The sequence below is a fragment of the Sparus aurata genome, chromosome 6 (assembly GCF_900880675.1).
Source record: "Sparus aurata chromosome 6, fSpaAur1.1, whole genome shotgun sequence".
In the NCBI taxonomy this organism is placed as follows: domain Eukaryota; kingdom Metazoa; phylum Chordata; class Actinopteri; order Spariformes; family Sparidae; genus Sparus; species Sparus aurata.
Genome location: NC_044192.1, coordinates 28738419 through 28756653, shown reverse-complemented (window position 1 = coordinate 28756653; position 18235 = coordinate 28738419). Strand labels below are relative to the sequence as shown.

The 18235-nt window shown below is 40.3% G+C and overlaps 2 protein-coding genes and 1 non-coding gene across 5 annotated transcripts; all 3 read left to right on the top strand.

Annotated features, from left to right (window-relative positions):
* Positions 1-244: 244 nt before the first annotated feature.
* On the top strand, positions 245-5946 carry uba3 (ubiquitin-like modifier activating enzyme 3). 3 transcript variants are annotated; one of them, XM_030421579.1, is made up of 18 exons: positions 245-437; positions 560-598; positions 1276-1396; positions 1501-1581; positions 1682-1764; positions 1866-1946; positions 2121-2164; positions 3061-3125; positions 3274-3429; positions 3543-3645; positions 3778-3891; positions 4213-4266; positions 4471-4507; positions 4595-4676; positions 4771-4871; positions 5016-5079; positions 5231-5285; positions 5383-5946. In XM_030421579.1, exons 1-18 carry the CDS (start codon positions 418-420, stop codon positions 5469-5471), a joined length of 1389 nt encoding a protein of 462 aa, XP_030277439.1. In that variant the 5' UTR covers positions 245-417; the 3' UTR covers positions 5472-5946. The 3 variants fall into 3 exon arrangements, with proteins under 3 accessions (XP_030277439.1, XP_030277440.1, XP_030277438.1); XM_030421580.1 differs by lacking the exon at positions 560-598 and having other exon boundaries at positions 246-437; XM_030421578.1 differs by lacking the exon at positions 245-437 and having other exon boundaries at positions 444-598.
* Positions 5947-7009: 1063 nt separating this feature from the next.
* On the top strand, positions 7010-18059 carry tmf1 (TATA element modulatory factor 1). Its single transcript, XM_030420880.1, has 17 exons — positions 7010-7660; positions 7754-9168; positions 9977-10080; positions 10461-10587; positions 10730-10835; positions 11285-11427; positions 12647-12813; positions 13337-13493; positions 14236-14328; positions 14428-14584; positions 14692-14884; positions 15969-16038; positions 16119-16211; positions 16343-16465; positions 16572-16730; positions 16957-17082; positions 17187-18059. The coding sequence occupies exons 1-17, from the start codon at positions 7525-7527 to the stop codon at positions 17325-17327; spliced, it is 3510 nt and encodes a 1169-aa protein (XP_030276740.1). The 5' UTR covers positions 7010-7524; the 3' UTR covers positions 17328-18059.
* trnar-acg (transfer RNA arginine (anticodon ACG)) lies at positions 15592-15664 on the top strand. The gene has a single exon. It is a non-coding gene; the product is annotated as a tRNA-Arg (tRNA).
* Positions 18060-18235: the final 176 nt, after the last annotated feature.

Sequence of the window (18235 nt, the reverse complement as noted above, 5' to 3'; positions counted from 1 at the left end):
ACAACTGTGCTAAATACACTCTCTGATTGTGACAGAAACACAGTTTGACATTATCTGCAGTAAGTATTCACAGTGGTGGATGCCCTGTAGGACATTTGAGGCTTACACATGTGTAAATGCTGCCACCTGTCAGATGCGTGGTGTATTGCAGCCTGTACAGCGTAGTATTGACAATGCTGCCTTCAAAACTATCGGAAATAAGACAAGTCAACTAAAACTACATTGCTAAGGCTAAGTAAGCTTACATGCGTTTATCGTCTTCAGACCCTAGCGGCACGGCACAATAACGCCGTTTTTCTCAGATCAAAACAGTTTGTAGATCTTTTTTTCATAAAGGGTATTTAGATACTAGTGCCGGAGAGTTCTTGTATCTACAACCGCAGACCTCGGCATTTGAAGGCAAATAAGTAGCCAAACATGGCGGACGCGGATGAGCCGTAAGTAGCTGCCGAAGAAAACAAGCAAGAAACAGTCATTAACTGCTCGAAAGATGCTTTCAAATCTAATTAACCTACGAAAGCACAGCATGAATGAACCTTCTTTTATTCTCTCTTTTTAGGGAGAAGAAAAGAAGGAGAGTAGTGGAGCTGACTGAGAAGTTAGTGATGAATTGGTAGAACTGGCGGAAGGTTTGAGGTTACAGGAGGAAGGTTAACGTTAGCTAGCTGTAGAAGCTAACCTAATATTGATATCAACAAATTACACTGACAGCTAGGCTGCAGACAGAAATAATGAGTCGTTGGTCGTCAGTAGCTTACACGTCTGTACAGTAAAAGTAATGTACTATCATTCACCTCTATGTAAAGTTAGAGGTCTTCAATGTACCTTCTCACTGATGATATGCTAGCTGCCCACTTAGCCTAGCTACCGGTAGCTGTTCAGGCAAGGGAGTAAAACTAGGGGGTCAGAAACGCCCACCTGTCAGAAATATGCCGTTTTACTCATGGAGTAGCTAAACAACTAGACGTAACACATGTTAGAGCAGCCGCAGACACAGGGCAGACACCAGAACACAAGTGAATCTGAATACACGAAGCGTAGTTATTTTCTTAGACCTCTGAGATTCTTGCATGATCTGCTGTGAATTGTAAATAGCCCCTTCACTATGTGACAGTTAATCACAGGGTTAAGTTAAGGTCTTAATAGTTTTTTTGTTGTTTGTTTTCGTTTTGTTGCATGATCTTTTCTTGTATAATATCAAACCATCCAGTCATGTTTCCCAGCTAGATTGTCAGATATGCTGCTGATTATTAATGTGTATATTGTTGTTCTCAGGATGGTGGTTGATGGAGGCGACGGACATAACTGTGAGTGGGAGGGTCGATGGAACCACGTCAAAAAGTTTCTGGAAAGATCGGGACCCTTCACGCATCCTGACTTTGAACCCAGCACAGAGGTAACACTTACCAGCAGCAAAATGTTGCAAGCTTTTTTTTGTTGCATTTGTCGTCTGCCATCTTGTATTTCTGTAATGTATAATATCTTTGTTACTTCTCACAGTCACTGCAGTTTATGTTAGATACCTGCAAAATCCTGGTCATTGGTGCTGGTGGCCTGGGATGTGAGCTTCTGAAAGACCTGGTATGAGCATTAACTACTATTAAGAAAATTTTAAAGGTCTGTTTTGTGCTTGAATGAATGGCAAACACTTTGTTTGTTTTGTTGTTTGTTTGTGGCTCAGGCTTTATCTGGCTTTCACAACATTCATGTTGTCGACATGGACACCATTGACGTTTCAAACCTGAATCGACAGTTTCTCTTTAGGTCAGTGGAACATTGGAATGAATTTGGACCTGTTTTATCGGTCACTGTTGTGTTCAAAGCGAGGAGATGTGTTCTTCTAATGTGTGTGTAATGTTGAACAGGGGAAAAGATGTAGGTCGGCCCAAAGCAGATGTTGCAGCTGATTTCATCAACAGCCGCATACCTGGATGCTGTGTAATCCCGTATCCTTTGGATTGAACAACTGTTGCAAAATTTCAGATGCTTGACATAAATGCAGTTGTTGAAGTACCCACACCACAATTTGCATGATTTAAATGTAAGGAATGTTAATTTAGGAACGTAGACATAGACACCATACAGTTTGTAAACGTCTTTTCCTAAATGCTTTGTCACAGACATTTTAAGAAAATTCAAGACTTAGATGAAACATTCTACAGACGTAAGTATCATAAGGACTATTCTTTCAACTTTCCTGATATCTGATGGGTACAGTCAGTCAGTAAAATTCAGTCAGATTATTTTATGGCAGGCATAAAACCTGTTGCATCGAGTTAGGGTGAGATAAAGGGCAAATAAGGACTGCAACACATTGTCAGACTTTGTCTCTTATTCCAAAAGATAATTTATTGTTTGCAAACAAGAGCCTCCATATCTGTCCAGGAAAGATGCCCATGAGACTGAAGAGAGGCTGTTTTCTTTACACCTCATATCACAAACACTCTTATCTTCACTCTTATCACAAACATGTGCAGTGAAAATGTCAGAACACAGGCTGTCTTTACTTTACTTCACTTCTCCTTGCTATGTTTGAGCAAGGCCACTCTCTTCCTCCCCGCCATGATCGCAGTCCGTACCTAGCAATATTTGTCATGCACTTGCTATACAAATTAGATACTTTTCCATAGACAGACAGAGGTGTTGTCTAATTTTCATACACACACAGACACAGTGAGAAGGGCTCTGATCTTTGTATAATAACACTAGTCCACAGTCACTCTCGGATGTACTTCATTGTGCATAGACTTCATTATGTTTTGGCAGCCCATAACAGGTTCACTCATAATACTTGGAACTACTCGTGACCAGAAAACACAAATTAAAACGCTGTAAACACCAGTTAACAAGAGCCAAAGATTCTTTACGGCAATCCATTCCCACTCTGTACCTCTCATATTGTCAGATTCGATTCAAATTATATCGCATTCCATTTTTCTGCTCTATGAAGCACATCAGCAGGTTTTTGCATCATGGCATTTTATAACACCTCCACTGCTTAAACTGTGTCATGATCAGACATTAGATTAAAATTCATTCATCTTTTCTGTTTTCATGTAGAGTTCCATATAATTGTGTGTGGACTAGACTCTGTAGTTGCCAGGAGGTGGATGAATGGTATGCTGGTAAGTTATTCTTCTTCACTGTGATCTTTGTCACAGTCCTTTTTATCTCGGTACTCTGGCGTACTGTTTTTGCTCAATTTGATATGTATTGCATTAAAAATAAACGTTGTACTAAAAGGAACGTGTTCCCCTCTGTCTTTCTGTGCAGCTGTCTTTGCTGGTGTATGATGATGGTGTATTGGACCCAGGCTCCATCATTCCTCTGATTGATGGTGGGACTGAAGGCTTTAAAGGCAACGCCAGAGTCATTCTCCCTGGTATGACCGCCTGCATCGACTGTACACTTGAGCTTTATCCTCCTCAGGTGAGGTTGCATTTTTAAAACGTATAAAATAATTCCTGCGACCATTACTTTGTGGTTTCACAGTAAGAGTATATGGTCAGTTTGTTGTTGCTAAAATACAGCTGTTTCTGTAGGTCAACTTCCCCATGTGCACAATCGCTTCCATGCCTCGTTTACCAGAACATTGCATTGAGTATGCCCGGATGCTGCTGTGGCCCAAGGAGAAACCCTTTGGAGGTATGAAATCACACTGCAGTTACTATTGTTTCTGTAGAAATGGTCTTCGCATGGCTTGAGGCTCAATAAACCCTGCAGACTGACTTATAAGACCTTCACAAGTAAACAGAAGCCCTTGTGTGTGTGGATTAGATGGTGTTGTCCTGGATGGAGATGACCCAGAGCACATCCAGTGGGTGTACCAGAGGTCTCTGGAGAGGGCAGCAGAGTTCAACATAACAGGAGTCACATACAGACTAACCCAGGGTGAGCACACACAGCACATCTATCTGTCAACGCCAGAACGCAGCTACTTTTCTTGCAGCTCTGCTGGGAGATGAGCCAAAATACATAAAACACAGCAAGCTTTTACTGTCCGGATGATGATGATAGAAGCTCGTTACTAAGCCAGAGTCTATGAAACACTTTTTCTCTTTGTGTAAGACAGATGGTAAAACAGCACTGCAAGCATACCTGATTGATGTTCTTTCTGATCAGCAAACTTTTACAGCTTTTATTTCTTTGACTGTCTGATTTTAGAAGGAAGCATCAAACATTTATTTTTTGTAACTTGTGTAAATGTTGCAGGTGTTGTTAAGAGGATAATTCCAGCTGTAGCGTCTACGAATGCTGTCATAGCTGGTGAGTGGCCAAGACTAAATAAGTGTAATGGAACACAAACCTGTGGACCTGATGTTTTCTTTTTTTTTTCTTTTTTTATGAGAGATTGCATGCCCTGCAATATAAGTGTTAATCATTTCCAAACAGTACTGAGTATATTGACTTTATGTAAACAGAAATGTGTTCCCGGACATTGACAGTTTTCTTTCTGATTTATTGACTCAGCTGCTTGCGCAACCGAGGTCTTCAAAATAGCATCAAGGTGAGCCTGTGTGCTTGTCAGCCGTATGCTCAAAATCTATCTAAACAACAAAGGCCTTTTTAATGATTTGAACTATTGCATCTGCAGTGCCTTTATACCTCTTAATAACTACATGGTCTTCAATGACGTTGACGGCCTGTACACCTACACTTTTGAAGCAGAACGGAAGGTTTGTCCCTGAATTCCACCTATAATTTTGTTTGCTACTGGGATAAAATTGTTTTTTTTTTGTCAAATTTGTTTTTCATTCACTTGTGATGCAGGAAAACTGTTCAGCCTGCAGCCAAGTACCTCTGGACATGCACTTTTCTCCAACTTCCAAACTCCAGGAGGTGTTGGACTACCTGACTGAGAGTGCCTCTCTGTAAGTCTACTATGATATATTGTTAATGACTACACTCTACCATTCGACTCAAGTTCTGTGTATGGTTATATATTAACTAAATGTTTGACTTTTAGTAGTGCATTACGCATCGACTTTAACAACCAACTATAATGTATTTTTCAGACAAATGAAATCACCAGCTATAACAGCAACGGTAGAAGGAAAGAACAAAACATTATATTTACAGGTAATCAACCTCTGGTTTCCCACTGTTTTTGTGTTTGCAGTTCAGTCTCATAGTAATGCAAGTCTGAGGTGTGTCCCTATAAAACTGGGAGATTGGGCAATTGTGCAAGTTGTGGTTTGAAATGAGATTTACTTGGTATTTTGTTTTACAGTCTGTTGCATCAATTGAGCAGAGAACACGGCCAAATCTGTCAAAAACGCTGAAGGGTGAGATGATTTATCATCTGAATATGTCTCCTAGAAATGGCAATGTCTACACAGTGAATATACTGTCTCACTTATGTTATTAATGTGTTTTTTCCAGAGCTGGGGCTGGCTGACAGGCAAGAGTTGGCTGTAGCTGATGTCACCACACCCCAGACCATGTTGTTCAGACTCTGCTTTACCTCATAGGATGAACTCAAGCACTCCCACAACCAGTCGATGTCATTCTTGTTTCTTGGCCAACCTTGACTTGATGCAGATACAAAATATTTAAAATGGCCTACAAACTAGAACAGTTTACAGTGTATTTAGTCACAGTGTAAATTTAATTGTTTTAATGTGCTTTCTGACGAAAGTTAATGTTTTGCACTGAAAAGCCAAATCATAGTTTAAAACCTGTCATGTTTTGGTGATACATTGTCTGCTAACATGAAAGATTTCTGCATTAATGTGTTATCTGCACTACAACCTTAAGTGTGCTCTGTGCAAATAAAGACAAGCATTTGTTACTTTGGAAAAGATTATTCTGTACTTGTTGCGGTTTTCAATATTTTGAATATTTATTTATTCCGAAAGTTTTTTAGTTGCATTTACCACTGAAGTGGTATCAGCAGACACTGATAATGATGAGTGAACTGGAATAAAAAGTTTTTTTTCTTACAAAGTTTCTGTTTTCTTCATGTACCTTTATGCAATATGTTCGAGTGAAATAATATTTACTCACAAGTCTGAGAAACCTTGTTGAGTAAGACTCACTTTTAGAGGCTGTCTGTTTCCATGTATCAAAACAGACAGCGAGGCCTATAAAGGGTCAATTTAAAAAACATTAAAGTGTGTTTACAGGTATTGGGAAGTACTACTGCATATGTGAAGAAAGTAATATAAAGCTTTTTATGGCCCTAGAGGAATCTGGATGTAATTTTGAAGGTCTACTGATGGTCTGACTTGCATTGTGGGTAAGGCTGATACCAGTTTAGAAAAGCCTCAGAACAAGATCAAATGTTAATAAATCAAGCGTATTCATCATGACTCCGTGGCGGAAGTGGTTAAAAAAAATAGAAAAAGCACTAAAAAGTATAACATACAGCTAAACAGTCACCTGAAAGCAGAGTGACTGTCACAACAACAAACACGGACCAGTGGGTTTTCCCAGGAAATGTGGCCCCGCCCTTATTGGCAGCGAGTCAAAGCAGGCGTTTCTGAACTGCCAGCGGGTGCCAGGAGATGCCACAGACATGCCACAGGTTGCCGCAGACTGCCACTGCGGTGCCACTGCCTGCCAAAAGCCACTGTGAGGATCTTGGTGCTGCAGGAACCAAAGATATTGCCGTTTTTATTCCTCACATTCTTCCCTCTCAAAACCTGGTGCCTACATTACCCAACATGCAGCATGGCACTGGGTGACGTCACTGGAGGCAATATTCTATTTTTATATTCATTAGATGATATGCTGCTTTCTCTGAAGCCGCACAAGGATTTAATACGACTTTTCCCCAAAACGTCATAACCATAAAACCTTTAATGTCTGAAATTGGTGAAGTTACCCTTAAATTAAATGAAGGTATCAGTGTGCTCAAACACCATGCGGCTATGGTATATACATCCATACTCTTTTAATCAGGACGTTAAATACTTAAAGGATCGAGAGTACAGTTTGTGTGTTTTGGAGGACTTCCCTCTGCTTACTGGACTGGCAACACAGCAGCCCCGTCAGACCGGATCATGACGTCATAGTGCTACGTGGAAAGGAAGCAGCGAACGTGCTAATGCTAGTCGGGCTACAAGTTGAGAGCGACCAAAACAAACGATGACGGTCGAGCGAAGGAGCTTCAAACAGCTTGGATTAACCATGGGAACACGTTCGCTTTGATGGCCATAGAGTTGTCGACACTGTATTAGAGATGTCTGTGTTTCTACATGACTGAGTCAGTAGAAGTTGTGTTATTTTCTTCAGTGCAGACTAGCCAGGGTGATCTGTAACAGTATCTGGATGCTGTCCCTGTACACTAACGTTATGCTTTGGCTAACTTACAGCTTTGCTAACTAGCTAAGCGGTCGCTAGCCGTCCAGAAAGCTCTCTTGGACAGAAGGATATTTGACACTGCGGGGTGTTGTTTCGTTGATAACGAAACATGCATGGACAGTCAACGTAATTGAGCTTTTTGTGGTAACGCCATATCCCCTTTAACTTCCGCGTGACAATTTATGAACTTGATGATAGCTAGCTAGCATACTAGTCAAAATGAGTTGGTTCAACGCATCTCACTTGTCCAGCTTCGCTAAACAAGCTTTAACATCAGCTCAGAAGTCAATCGACCGGGTTCTGGACATCAAAGAAGAGGACCAGTGGAGTGACACAGTTGTAATGCCCTATGATGGTGAGTAATGTCACGTACTGAAACAGCTAGCTAATGTTGTCATATTCAGATGTCAGATAACTGCTACAAATTGTACTATTTCTTCTTTCCCAGATGTTACCTTACCTGGAAAGCTGTCATTAAGTGGAGGTTGGGGTTTGACGCAGTGGGAAGCACCACCTGAAGAAAAGACCACCACTCCTCCTCCTTCCTCTGAGGCTATAACTACTCCTGTCACCCGCACAGTTGTGGATGAATCCGAAAACTTTTTTAGTGCCTTTCTGCCACCTGGAGACGTACAAGGTGTCACCAAATCCCAGGTAGTGTCTGTGCCCCCTGCTAAGTCTCAAAGGCGGCCTCAGGAGAAGGAAAAGATAAACAAAGAGGAAGTGGTCCAAAAGGAAGTGGAGACCCTAAAGTCAGCACCTGCTGATACAAGTCATGAGACTCAGATGGTTGCTGAGAGCCAGCCAGCTGAGCTGGAGTCCTCAACGGCAGCACCGTATGCAGACACTATCATCCTGGAGCCAGTTTCACCTGCCGATTCTCCTTCCAGTGATCTTCCTAATAACTCTGACAACAAAATAAGCAGTGTAAAACCCGATGTTGGTTCCACAGATACTGTGGACTCAAAAGCAGAGGAGTCACAGACTCCATCTGAGAACCAGGTTGAGCAGGATACCACAGATTCCTCTGAACATTCTGCTGTTACTTCCAAATCCAAGAGCTCTAGCCCTTCTGATCATTCGCCCTCCCCGTCCTCTAAGGAAGCACTCACAGAGCAGAAAGACTCAAAGGTAGAGGACCGTCAAAATGATACCCCCTCTCCTCCAGTCAGCGCTTTCTCCTCAGGAACCTCCACCACCAGTGACATTGAAGTGCTGGACCATGAGTCTGTTTTAAGTGAGAGCTCAGCTAGCTCCAGACAAGAAACAGGGGAGGGTAAGGCTGGCCTTCACCTGATGCAGGGCTCCTTCCAGCTCCTCACAGCCTCCACCTGTGGAGACTTTCCACGTCTGGAGGACTATTCTAAACTCACAGAGAGCTGTGGCTCCTCATCAGACGCATTTGAGCGCATAGATTCGTTCAGTGTGCAGTCGCTGGACAGCCGGAGTGTCAGCGAGGTTAACTCGGATGATGACATCCCCGGCAGTCGAACACTAGCATCTGTCACCGCAGGCCCTGCTCCTTTAACAGTGTCATCAGTGTGTCAAAAGCAGGAAGATGGAGTGGTGGGGAAGGCTGGAGAGGAGGAGGAGGAGGAGGAGGAAGAAGAGGAAGAAGAAGAAGAGGAAGAGGGCTTTACTGAAACAATGAGGGAGCAGTCGTTGGATGAGATGGAGGAGAGTGGACGAAGTGCGACACCTGTTAATAGCGAGCAGCCTGAGGAGCTGTCAGAGCAGGAACAGGGCTCTGAGGCTAACGTCACACTGTGTGATCCCACTTCCAAAGCTGAAGAACAGATCACTCCACCAATCACAGAAGAGATGAAAGGTTTCTCAACAGTTCAGATTTTGGAGCTTCAAAAGGTAGCAATTATATTCCTATTAGGCCTCCATGGTATTTTTAAAAAGATCACATTGAGATTGGTTTGACAGATATTGCTATAAGATTCACTGTTACTGGGAATGATCATATTTGCATCACAATTCTATTTGTTATATGTACACATTGAATGTATAGTTACTTATGTTTAAAAATTCTACAGTGCTGCTCGAATAGTGTTGAATACACCAAGAGTTTGGTGTTCGACTTCAAAACACCTGCCCTCCAGTATTTATTGACTATCTTTGCCACAACACTTTGCTAAACAAATATAAGGGATACTTGTTATGAACTAGAATGTATTGCCATGCAAAATTCTTAAACTCCTCTGAAAAGTAAAGCTGCTTATCGAGCAAGTAGTTGATTGAAAAATAACTTTTATAACTGTGCACAAATCACAAAGTTTGCGCTTTGCATAGCCTTCCTTGGTAGGCAAAATTGAACTAGATAGCTTTGTGAGACTGTCACATGATATTTTCATATTGTCATGTAAATCCTTCCAAGTTGATAGTCCAGAGAAACCCTTTGTGATCCTTCTTGTCTAATAGCTTTAGTCCCAGCATTTTAAAATATCTGCCAGTACTTGTTTAGAAATTTCATTCAAAAAGTTTGGTCAAAGATCAGTATTTCTCCCATAAAGCCCAGAATATTTTATTCTAAAGTTATATGAGGAAGCAAACCAGTATATGTGAACTATCCCTCACCTTTTACTGTATGAGTAACTTTCTTATTTTTAGGCTTTTTTTGTGCATCTAGTCTTGTTAACAGAAAAATGCTGTGGGCTCGTTGTAGGTCATTGATGAGCTGTCAGGCCGCCTTGAGAAGAGAGAGTCTCAGCTGCTGACAGTCAGCAAAGACAAGGCCAGGCTGGAGGAGGAGTGTGACAATCTCAAAGAGTGAGTATATAGTTCACACACAAACAAACACACACACACACACACATATACACATACACACACGCACACGCACACACACACACACACACCTTTTTAACAGTTGCACTGTCTATATATATGGTACTATATATCTATATATATCTATATCTATATCTATATCTATCTATCTATATATCTATCTATCTATCTATCTATCTATCTATCTATATATATATATATATATATATATATATATATATATATATATATATATGAAACTAGTAAATGTATATAGTATAAGTATATTAATATAGAGTATAAGTATATGAGCTGTCTCTGCCTTGAGGCTGTATACATTTTGACAATGAGTTCTCACAGCAATGAGTCTGTTCATCCTCCAGTGAAGTGGTAAGCCTGAAGGAGGAGAGCTCCACTGTTCAGTCCCTAAAGGATGAGTTCACCCAGCGCATAGCAGATACAGAGAGGAAGGCTCAGCTCGCCTGCAAAGAAAGAGACATAGCCAAGAAGGTAACTTGCATGTTTATGATTTGAGTATCTACTTATACTGTTAGGTATATATGTATTTTACAACAAGACATTTACCTGCTTTGATAGTAAAATGTGATATGTCCAAAGCGTGCATCAAAGACAACATTTCTATTTGCCACAGGAAATAAAGGGCTTGCGTGAAGAGCTTTCTACAAGACTTAACTCCAGTGATACAATGGAGATCATCAGAGAGAAGGAAGAGCAGATCCGAGGCCTGCTGGAAGAAGGTGAGACTAGTTGAGGTAGCAGACAATTGTTCTTCACCTCTAACAACCCACAAAATTCACCTCTTAAAAAGACTGTGCTATGAAGAACGTGTTTAACATGGAGCCAGTTGTCAGACTAGGTCTCAAGTAGTACTACAGCTGCTTTTAGAATGTGCAACCTAGCAAAAAGTAGCACGTGAGACAGGTCATTTACCAACATGATATATACATCACATGACAACTAAGAAAATCTGCAGATTTGCAAACTGATTTAAAAATATTGAAAAGTAAAGAAATACTCAAGAACTCTGCCGTTCATCAATCTTGATGGAGTAGAGTGTGCATCTTATAAATGGCTGGTTACTTTGTACTATGTTACTGAAATGTTGCTCAGGTGTACTGGGCATCATCTCAGCATCTGTTTGTATCTTAAAGTTGTCTGAGTAGGTGTTTATTCCTAACACTAATAGGTGAAAAGCTGTCCAAGCAGCAGCTGCAGCACAGCAACATCATCAAGAAACTGCGAGTGAAGGAGAAGGAGAGTGACACCAAGATCACCAAGCTACAGAAGAAAATCAAGGAGCAGGACGAGGAGCTCAGGCAGTTGCAGCAGGTCAGATTGTACAACATACAGTGTTCAAAATCTCAGTTTAACAGCAGTACATTTTTACCCGGCTATTTTTGAGGGACTGCCTTATGAGAGGTTCTTCGATCTGGAGAATCTTGGTAGTGGGAACTATTCTCTAAATGTTATCATATTGAAGTTTTTGACCTACTTTGTATTTTTTTTGTGTTGTTGGACTTAGGTTTTGTGTTTGATTTTAAATTCAGTTTGTTAATGTTCTTAGTATGGTAAGCAATTTGTCGTAGAGACTTAAACAATGATTTGAGGGTTTAGATCTTAAGTTAACAGCTCATTTTTTCTTACAGGCAATTTAGGCCTGACTCAAGTCAACATATTCAAACTGAAGTTAGATTGTTTCAGTCGGCAGCATTTGAGTTCTCAAGTCTCTGCTCAGGAGGATAAAATTATAGGACGTGAGGTTGACTAGTCATGGTTCGGTTTTGTGAGGAGGTGCAATAAAATGACTTTGAAGTCAGTTTATTGGTTCATTGGTTGACATGGTTTCAGCTTTTCATTAGAAAAGGCAGGATGTAATGTCCCCAGATGGGGCTTCATTTAAAATTTGACGTCATCCCAAATCTGTTCTTCACACTGTGTAAAGTTGCCACCTTCTGAATTGAATCAACCATTATAACCATACTAATGACACTCGGTACCACTTAGCGCTGGGTGAAGTATATGAAAACTCTATATCTCTGTATATGAAGCGTTTGAAATTTGACACACAAATACACACCCTAGAAGAATGTCATTGCTGCTAGTGCTATTTTCTAAAGGATTATGGTAGATGTACAGGTTTTAACGTGAAGTTGGGTGGAGTAGGATAATTAATTTCAGAGTCTACAGTGTATAATACATTGTGTTAAAAGTGGGTCACAAACACAAACCCACAACGCAGTGTCTTGATAACATCTCTTAAACAAACGAAAGATGAAAGCCTTGTTCTCTTGCTGTGTCATACTGTATATTGTTCAGGGACACTAGATAATACAGGGCCTTTAAATGTTGTGTATGTGTGCCTTTGTTCTTATGTTGCCACCAGTCATGACTGTTCTCCTTATCGCCAATCATACATCCCTTGAAACAGGATTTGTCTTTTCCTTCCCCTTCCTTTGTTACTTTTCATGATTATAGTGTTATTGGTAACTTAAACCACAATGTAAAATAAGATCACGGTGACAGTTCTGTCCATGTTTCATGTGTTTAGGTTCTAGATGGGAAGGAGGAGGTGGAGAAACAGCACAGGGAAAACATCAAGAAGCTGAACGCTGTGGTGGAACGGCAGGAGAAGGAGCTGAGCAGGCTGCAGACTGAATCTGAGGAGCTGCAGGAGAAGAACAGGAGCCTGCAGGCTGCTCTGGACAAGTCTTACAAGTAAACACTGACACACCCTGCTAACAAATCCTCCCGACCAGTGCACTTACTTTAAATGTTACATTCTCACAAGCCAGATTCTGTTTTGTATTGTTCTTTACTCTCATTTCATCATAATATTTAATGGTTGACAGAGCACATGGCGCAGACAAAGTGTTTAAAAAGTTGCATATTTATTCTGTAATACACCAGCTAATTGGATTTGAAGTAATAAAATCAAAGCGAGGTTAACATGTCGACTTACACCTTTAATTTAAGGGTGTTTACATCTACATTGGGTGAACAAAGATTTTATACAGTCCACCAGTTTTAATGGGACAGAAGTACAATAAAACACAATAAAATACTTAAAAACTAATATGTAAATACCTGTCATTGTTCTGTCGTCATTGTGTCATTTCAGATCCATTGTGCGGATCAAATCCAAACAATGACAAATACGTCACTGTTTTTACAAATAGGAACAGCAGCACTATAATTGGGTCATGATGTTGATGCTCTACTTCTACATATCTGTTGTCAGGGAGCTGGGAGAACTTCACAAGGTGAACGCCAGCAGAGCCAGTGAGGCTGAAGAAGCAGCTCTTAGCAGGAACACGCAGGCCAAGGAACAGCTGAGCCTGGCTCTTGAGAAGGCCCAGGAGGAGGCCAGGATTCAACAGGAGGCCCTGGCTGATCAGGTAACACAGGCTCAGACATGCACCAGAGAAATTTGTTTGCTATGCTTTTAAGTGAAGCATTGAAGTTTCATCAGTCCTACCGGGTTTAAGCACCTGCTTATATTCACATCATGGTCAATGGGATATGACCAGGAAGAGCCATGTAGTCAATGTTTACAGCATATTCTTCAATGTTTTGTTGGAAATACTACATGAGCCAGATAGACATTCTCAGGTAATGACAAAGTCATTTATTTAATTTTACATAGTAGATAATAACTGCCAGGTTTAACGTACATCTTGTATGATATATTTCAGCGGGCATCTCTAACAATGAGACACTATATGTTTTGTTTTTTTAATTGTTTACAGAGCCCTTAGTGGGAACATACATACCACCAAACATCATTCCACATTACACTACTCCTATAGATATTATTTGACCTGCTCAAGTGACCGGCTTATGCTGAAGTCCTGTGTGCAAATGACTTATAATTTTGAACTGCACAAATGTGAACCATTTTACAAGATGCATTAAAAGTTAACACAATTGTACATAAAAACATGAACTCAAAATGTTGATTACAAACTATTCTATTCTTGAAATGCTTAAACTTTGTTTTTTTCTCTTCCCAATCATATCTGTGTATTTTCTGTATTAAGGGTAGTCTTGAAAATGAGTGTGTGCCTCAGTGAGTCTTTGCGATGTAAGTAAAGGTTGAATTAATTAATTCAGTTGATACCTGTCCAATGCTGTGTACAGGTGGCTGACCTGAGACTGGCTCTACAGAGGGCTGAGCAACAGCAAGCAAGGAAAGAAGATTATTTGAGGGAGGAGATTAGTGAGCTACAGCAGGTAACATAATATGTTGGTTTGACTAAAGGCAGAAATAATCTTGGGATTGGGGATGAGATTTATTGATGCATGCCATTTTTTTCTTTCCATCTTCCACAGAGGCTTCAGGAAGCAGAGACAAGGAACCAGGAACTCAGTCAGAGTGTTACCTCTACAACACGGCCGTTACTGCGACAGATTGAGAACCTACAGGCTTCACTGGGTGGACAGACTGCATCCTGGGAAAAACTGGAGAAGAACATCTCAGATAGGCTAGGTGAGAGGCAGGAGTTTAACTGGATGTTTAAAACAATCATACAAATTTTGAATTGCGCAAATTGATCAAAAATCTTTATATCTGTTCTCCTTTTAATCTTTCATCAGCGGACGCTCAGACACAGTTGGCGGTTGCTGTAGAGAAAGAACGTTCAGCGACAGAGGAACTGCTCTCTATCAAGTCCCAGCTGGCCTCTCTGGAGTCCCAGAATTCCCTGGTCCGCCAGGAGAAGGCCCGACTGCTGGCACAGCTGGAGGCTGAGAAGAACAAGAGAGAGAAACTGGAGGATGAGAGCAACAGGTAACAAATTACAAATTTCAAGCCTGCAAGGCTGAGTGATACAGTACTATCTAGCTGTCACCATCATCACTACCTTCACTGTTTATGCTCAATTATATATTCTTTGGGGCTAACTCGTGTAGGCTGAGTTAGTTTAATTTGAACTTTGACACAACTTTTAATTTCTTTGGCAAATAAAAGTCATGTCATGCTACTGAATTGTACTCAAACCACTAGACCATTCTAAAAGTGTGTTGCAGGACAGAAGGGATGAACATCAGTAATTACTCTATAGCAGACAGCAATGCATTTTTCCTAAATAGTATTTTTTTGGTCTTGTCTACAGTTGTTTATATTTTTTCGTGTTTTGAGAAGGACGAGAATGAATATTAGTACACAACTTTGTTAATTTTATGCCACATTAAAGCTCTTCCCTATGCCTGATTTTCACCCATATCTAACTTTATATACACATTCGTGTGTGTGACTGAAAAGTAGTAGCATAGTTTTTCTGTGTAACATAAAACGATAGAGGTAGAGTTTGTAACCACATCCTCCCTTGTCATGCTAATGCTTCTTGGAGAGTGTCTGTTTCACAACAAATGCGTTTGCGGTTGTGAGGCAGGGGGAGTCCCCCCCTAACCCCCAACAGAGAGGTAGCCATGCATGAGCACATGGCCTTTTGTGGAATGGTGTGATGTTGTGTGAAAAGGCTCAATGCTGTCAACGGGCCAGTGGCGCAATGGATAACGCGTCTGACTACGGATCAGAAGATTCTAGGTTCGACTCCTGGCTGGCTCGGAGAATTTTTAGGTCCACCTGAAAGGTGTAATTAATGTATAGTGTACTGTGCCTACATTTAGACACACACACACATATATATATATATATATATATCTATATCTATATCTATATATGTATGTATATATATATATATATATATATATATATATATATATATATATATATATATATATATATATATATATATATATATTAGAGAGAGATCTCATTTAATTATTAGCATGTCAGAGGGGATGAAATACCATCTTGAGTGTTTGATACTGTTCATTGTAAAGACTTCATGCTTGTTCTCTCAATGTAGGGAGCACGCTGAGCTGCAAAATCTGCGAGGAGAACACAACCGGATGCTAGAGGATGCAAAGAAAGAAAAGGTACAATAATGCTAATTTCTACTGTTTTTATCCTCTATGAAACAGCTTCCTCATGTGCATTCATTTGCTTTTATCTCCAGCTGCTGCTGACCAATCAATTAGAGATGGAGAAGATGAAGGTGGAGCAGGAGAAGAAGAAGAGCTACTTGGCACAAGAGGCACTCAAGGAGAAGGTTTGGGAGAATTTAGAGATTATCAACACCAAGTTTATATTGTTTGGTTTAATCAAAATGTCTTAATTCAAATGGTTAAGATGTTTTAAATGTTTGTGTTCCCTGAAAGTTGTGAAATCTTTTCCTCTCAGGAGCGGAAGGCCATGACTTACTCTGTAGGCGAACCCCCTGCCTCCTCCACACCCTCACTGTCTCGCTCCAGCTCAATCAGTGGGGCAGACAATGCTGGTCTGCACACTTCTGTTCTTTCCCAGGTAAACACTTAGGAAAATATTCAGATCTAAAAAATGAAAATTAGCTGGTACATGCATGGATATGTGTAGCTTGACTTGCCTGACACATTATTTTATTTGTCCACAGGATGACTCTTTAGACCATTCACTCAGTACCATGGCCATGTCTGTGTCGATGAGTGGGACCAACCTGTACGAGGCTGCCAGGCTGTCTGGAGGCTCCAACATCATAGAGAATCTCCAGTCTCAGCTCAAACTCAGAGAAGGAGAGATAGCACAGCTGCAGGTAGGAATTCAGAACAAACCCATATTAAGCAAATTTCTCAAAAATCTCTGCCCCACTTGTGTAAAGACAGAAGGCTGGTCAAATCTACAAGTGAATGTCTTGGAAAAAACAGCATGCCTCAAAAGCCAAATTAACATTTTCACAGAAAAAATGAATCATCTCCTGCTCTGAAAAGCAGCCATGTACCTGCGTTTGTACAACCTCTTTGTTCCTCTTGCTGTTGCAGCTCGAGATCTCCAGCCTCGAGAGGAGTCGTTCGGTGATGGCAGAAGAGCTGGTCCGACTCACCAATCAAAACGATGATATGGAGGAGAAGGTGAATGAGATCCCCAAGTTGAAAGTTCAGCTCAAGGTAAGGGCTATTTAAGGAAGTAGAGGATGTTCTTTGAATATGTTATTTCTGAATGTTCCTGTGTTTGCAGAGATTCGTCTAATTGGTGTGTCTGTACATTTCAGGATCTGGAGCAGAGGCACAACACCATCCTGCAGATGTACGGAGAAAAGGCTGAAGAGGCGGAGGAGCTGAGACTGGATCTCGAAGATGTGAAGAACATGTACAAAACCCAGATAGATGAACTGCTGCAGAACCAGAAATAAATAGTTTTTTATTACACTGTGTTACTTCTGGGACATTCACAAACCAATCATTTGATCATCTTGGGCATACAAGCATTCACAGGAAATATAGGGCAGAGAAATCTGAGTTTAATCACTGTGTCAAAAGAAAATCCATTTATCTTTATCTGTTATGTTATTTTACATAATTTTTACATAATATATTTAAGTGGCGGAGTTGGGGTTATGCATAACATACATTGAATTATTATTGGGGCAGTATGAAGGATAGCCACGGCCTTGATTTGGGTGTCCATTTGAAATCTTTGGGATCTAGTACCAACTTTAGACATTATTTCTCATGACTAAACCTTTCACTTAGTATTGTATAGACAGTATAACTGTAGGAGATGGTGAAGGTTATTTGCACTATACAAGTTCACCCATGTTTATTTCTTAATGCATTATAGAATTTAAGAATTATATAAAGATATTGTACAGAAAAATGTATGTATTGTTCTTAACTCCTTACAAATCACAGACCGAGACAGAGTAGTTTGCGACTGAAGTCCTATGATTGGATTTTAAACCATATACATATGTACATTAATAAACATTTATTTGGATGGTGAAAATTATGGTCATTCTTATTTAACTTGTGTGGAATCACAGTGGAAGTAGAAATGGGAGTTTCATCGCATTCACAGAAAATACTGCATTTTCATATCAATGCACAAAACTCTTCAAATAAATCTGATTTTCTGAACAATTTCATATTGTTGTCCAATCTATGTTTTTATGAAGGGGTACATTTAGTTTGGTATAATTTCATTAATATTGAAAAGTATTTTATATGCAAAACATACACTACATAGCTTGTGCATGAACAGGCGTTTTGCTTATTGGAAAGGCAAACATCACAATTGGATAAAAAATGTCTATGAAATTGA

Coding starts and splice junctions, on each gene's coding strand:
- uba3 (XM_030421578.1), top strand. CDS start 531: ATGAACCTTCTTTTATTCTCTCTTTTTAGGGAGAAGAAAAGAAGGAGA. Junction 2,165..3,060: donor AGATGAAACATTCTACAGAC/GTAAGTATCATA, acceptor GTTTTCATGTAG/AGTTCCATATAATTGTGTGT. Junction 3,430..3,542: donor TTGAGCTTTATCCTCCTCAG/GTGAGGTTGCAT, acceptor CTGTTTCTGTAG/GTCAACTTCCCCATGTGCAC.
- tmf1 (XM_030420880.1), top strand. CDS start 7,525: ATGAGTTGGTTCAACGCATCTCACTTGTCCAGCTTCGCTAAACAAGCT. Junction 11,428..12,646: donor AGCTCAGGCAGTTGCAGCAG/GTCAGATTGTAC, acceptor TCATGTGTTTAG/GTTCTAGATGGGAAGGAGGA. Junction 14,329..14,427: donor AGATTAGTGAGCTACAGCAG/GTAACATAATAT, acceptor CATCTTCCACAG/AGGCTTCAGGAAGCAGAGAC.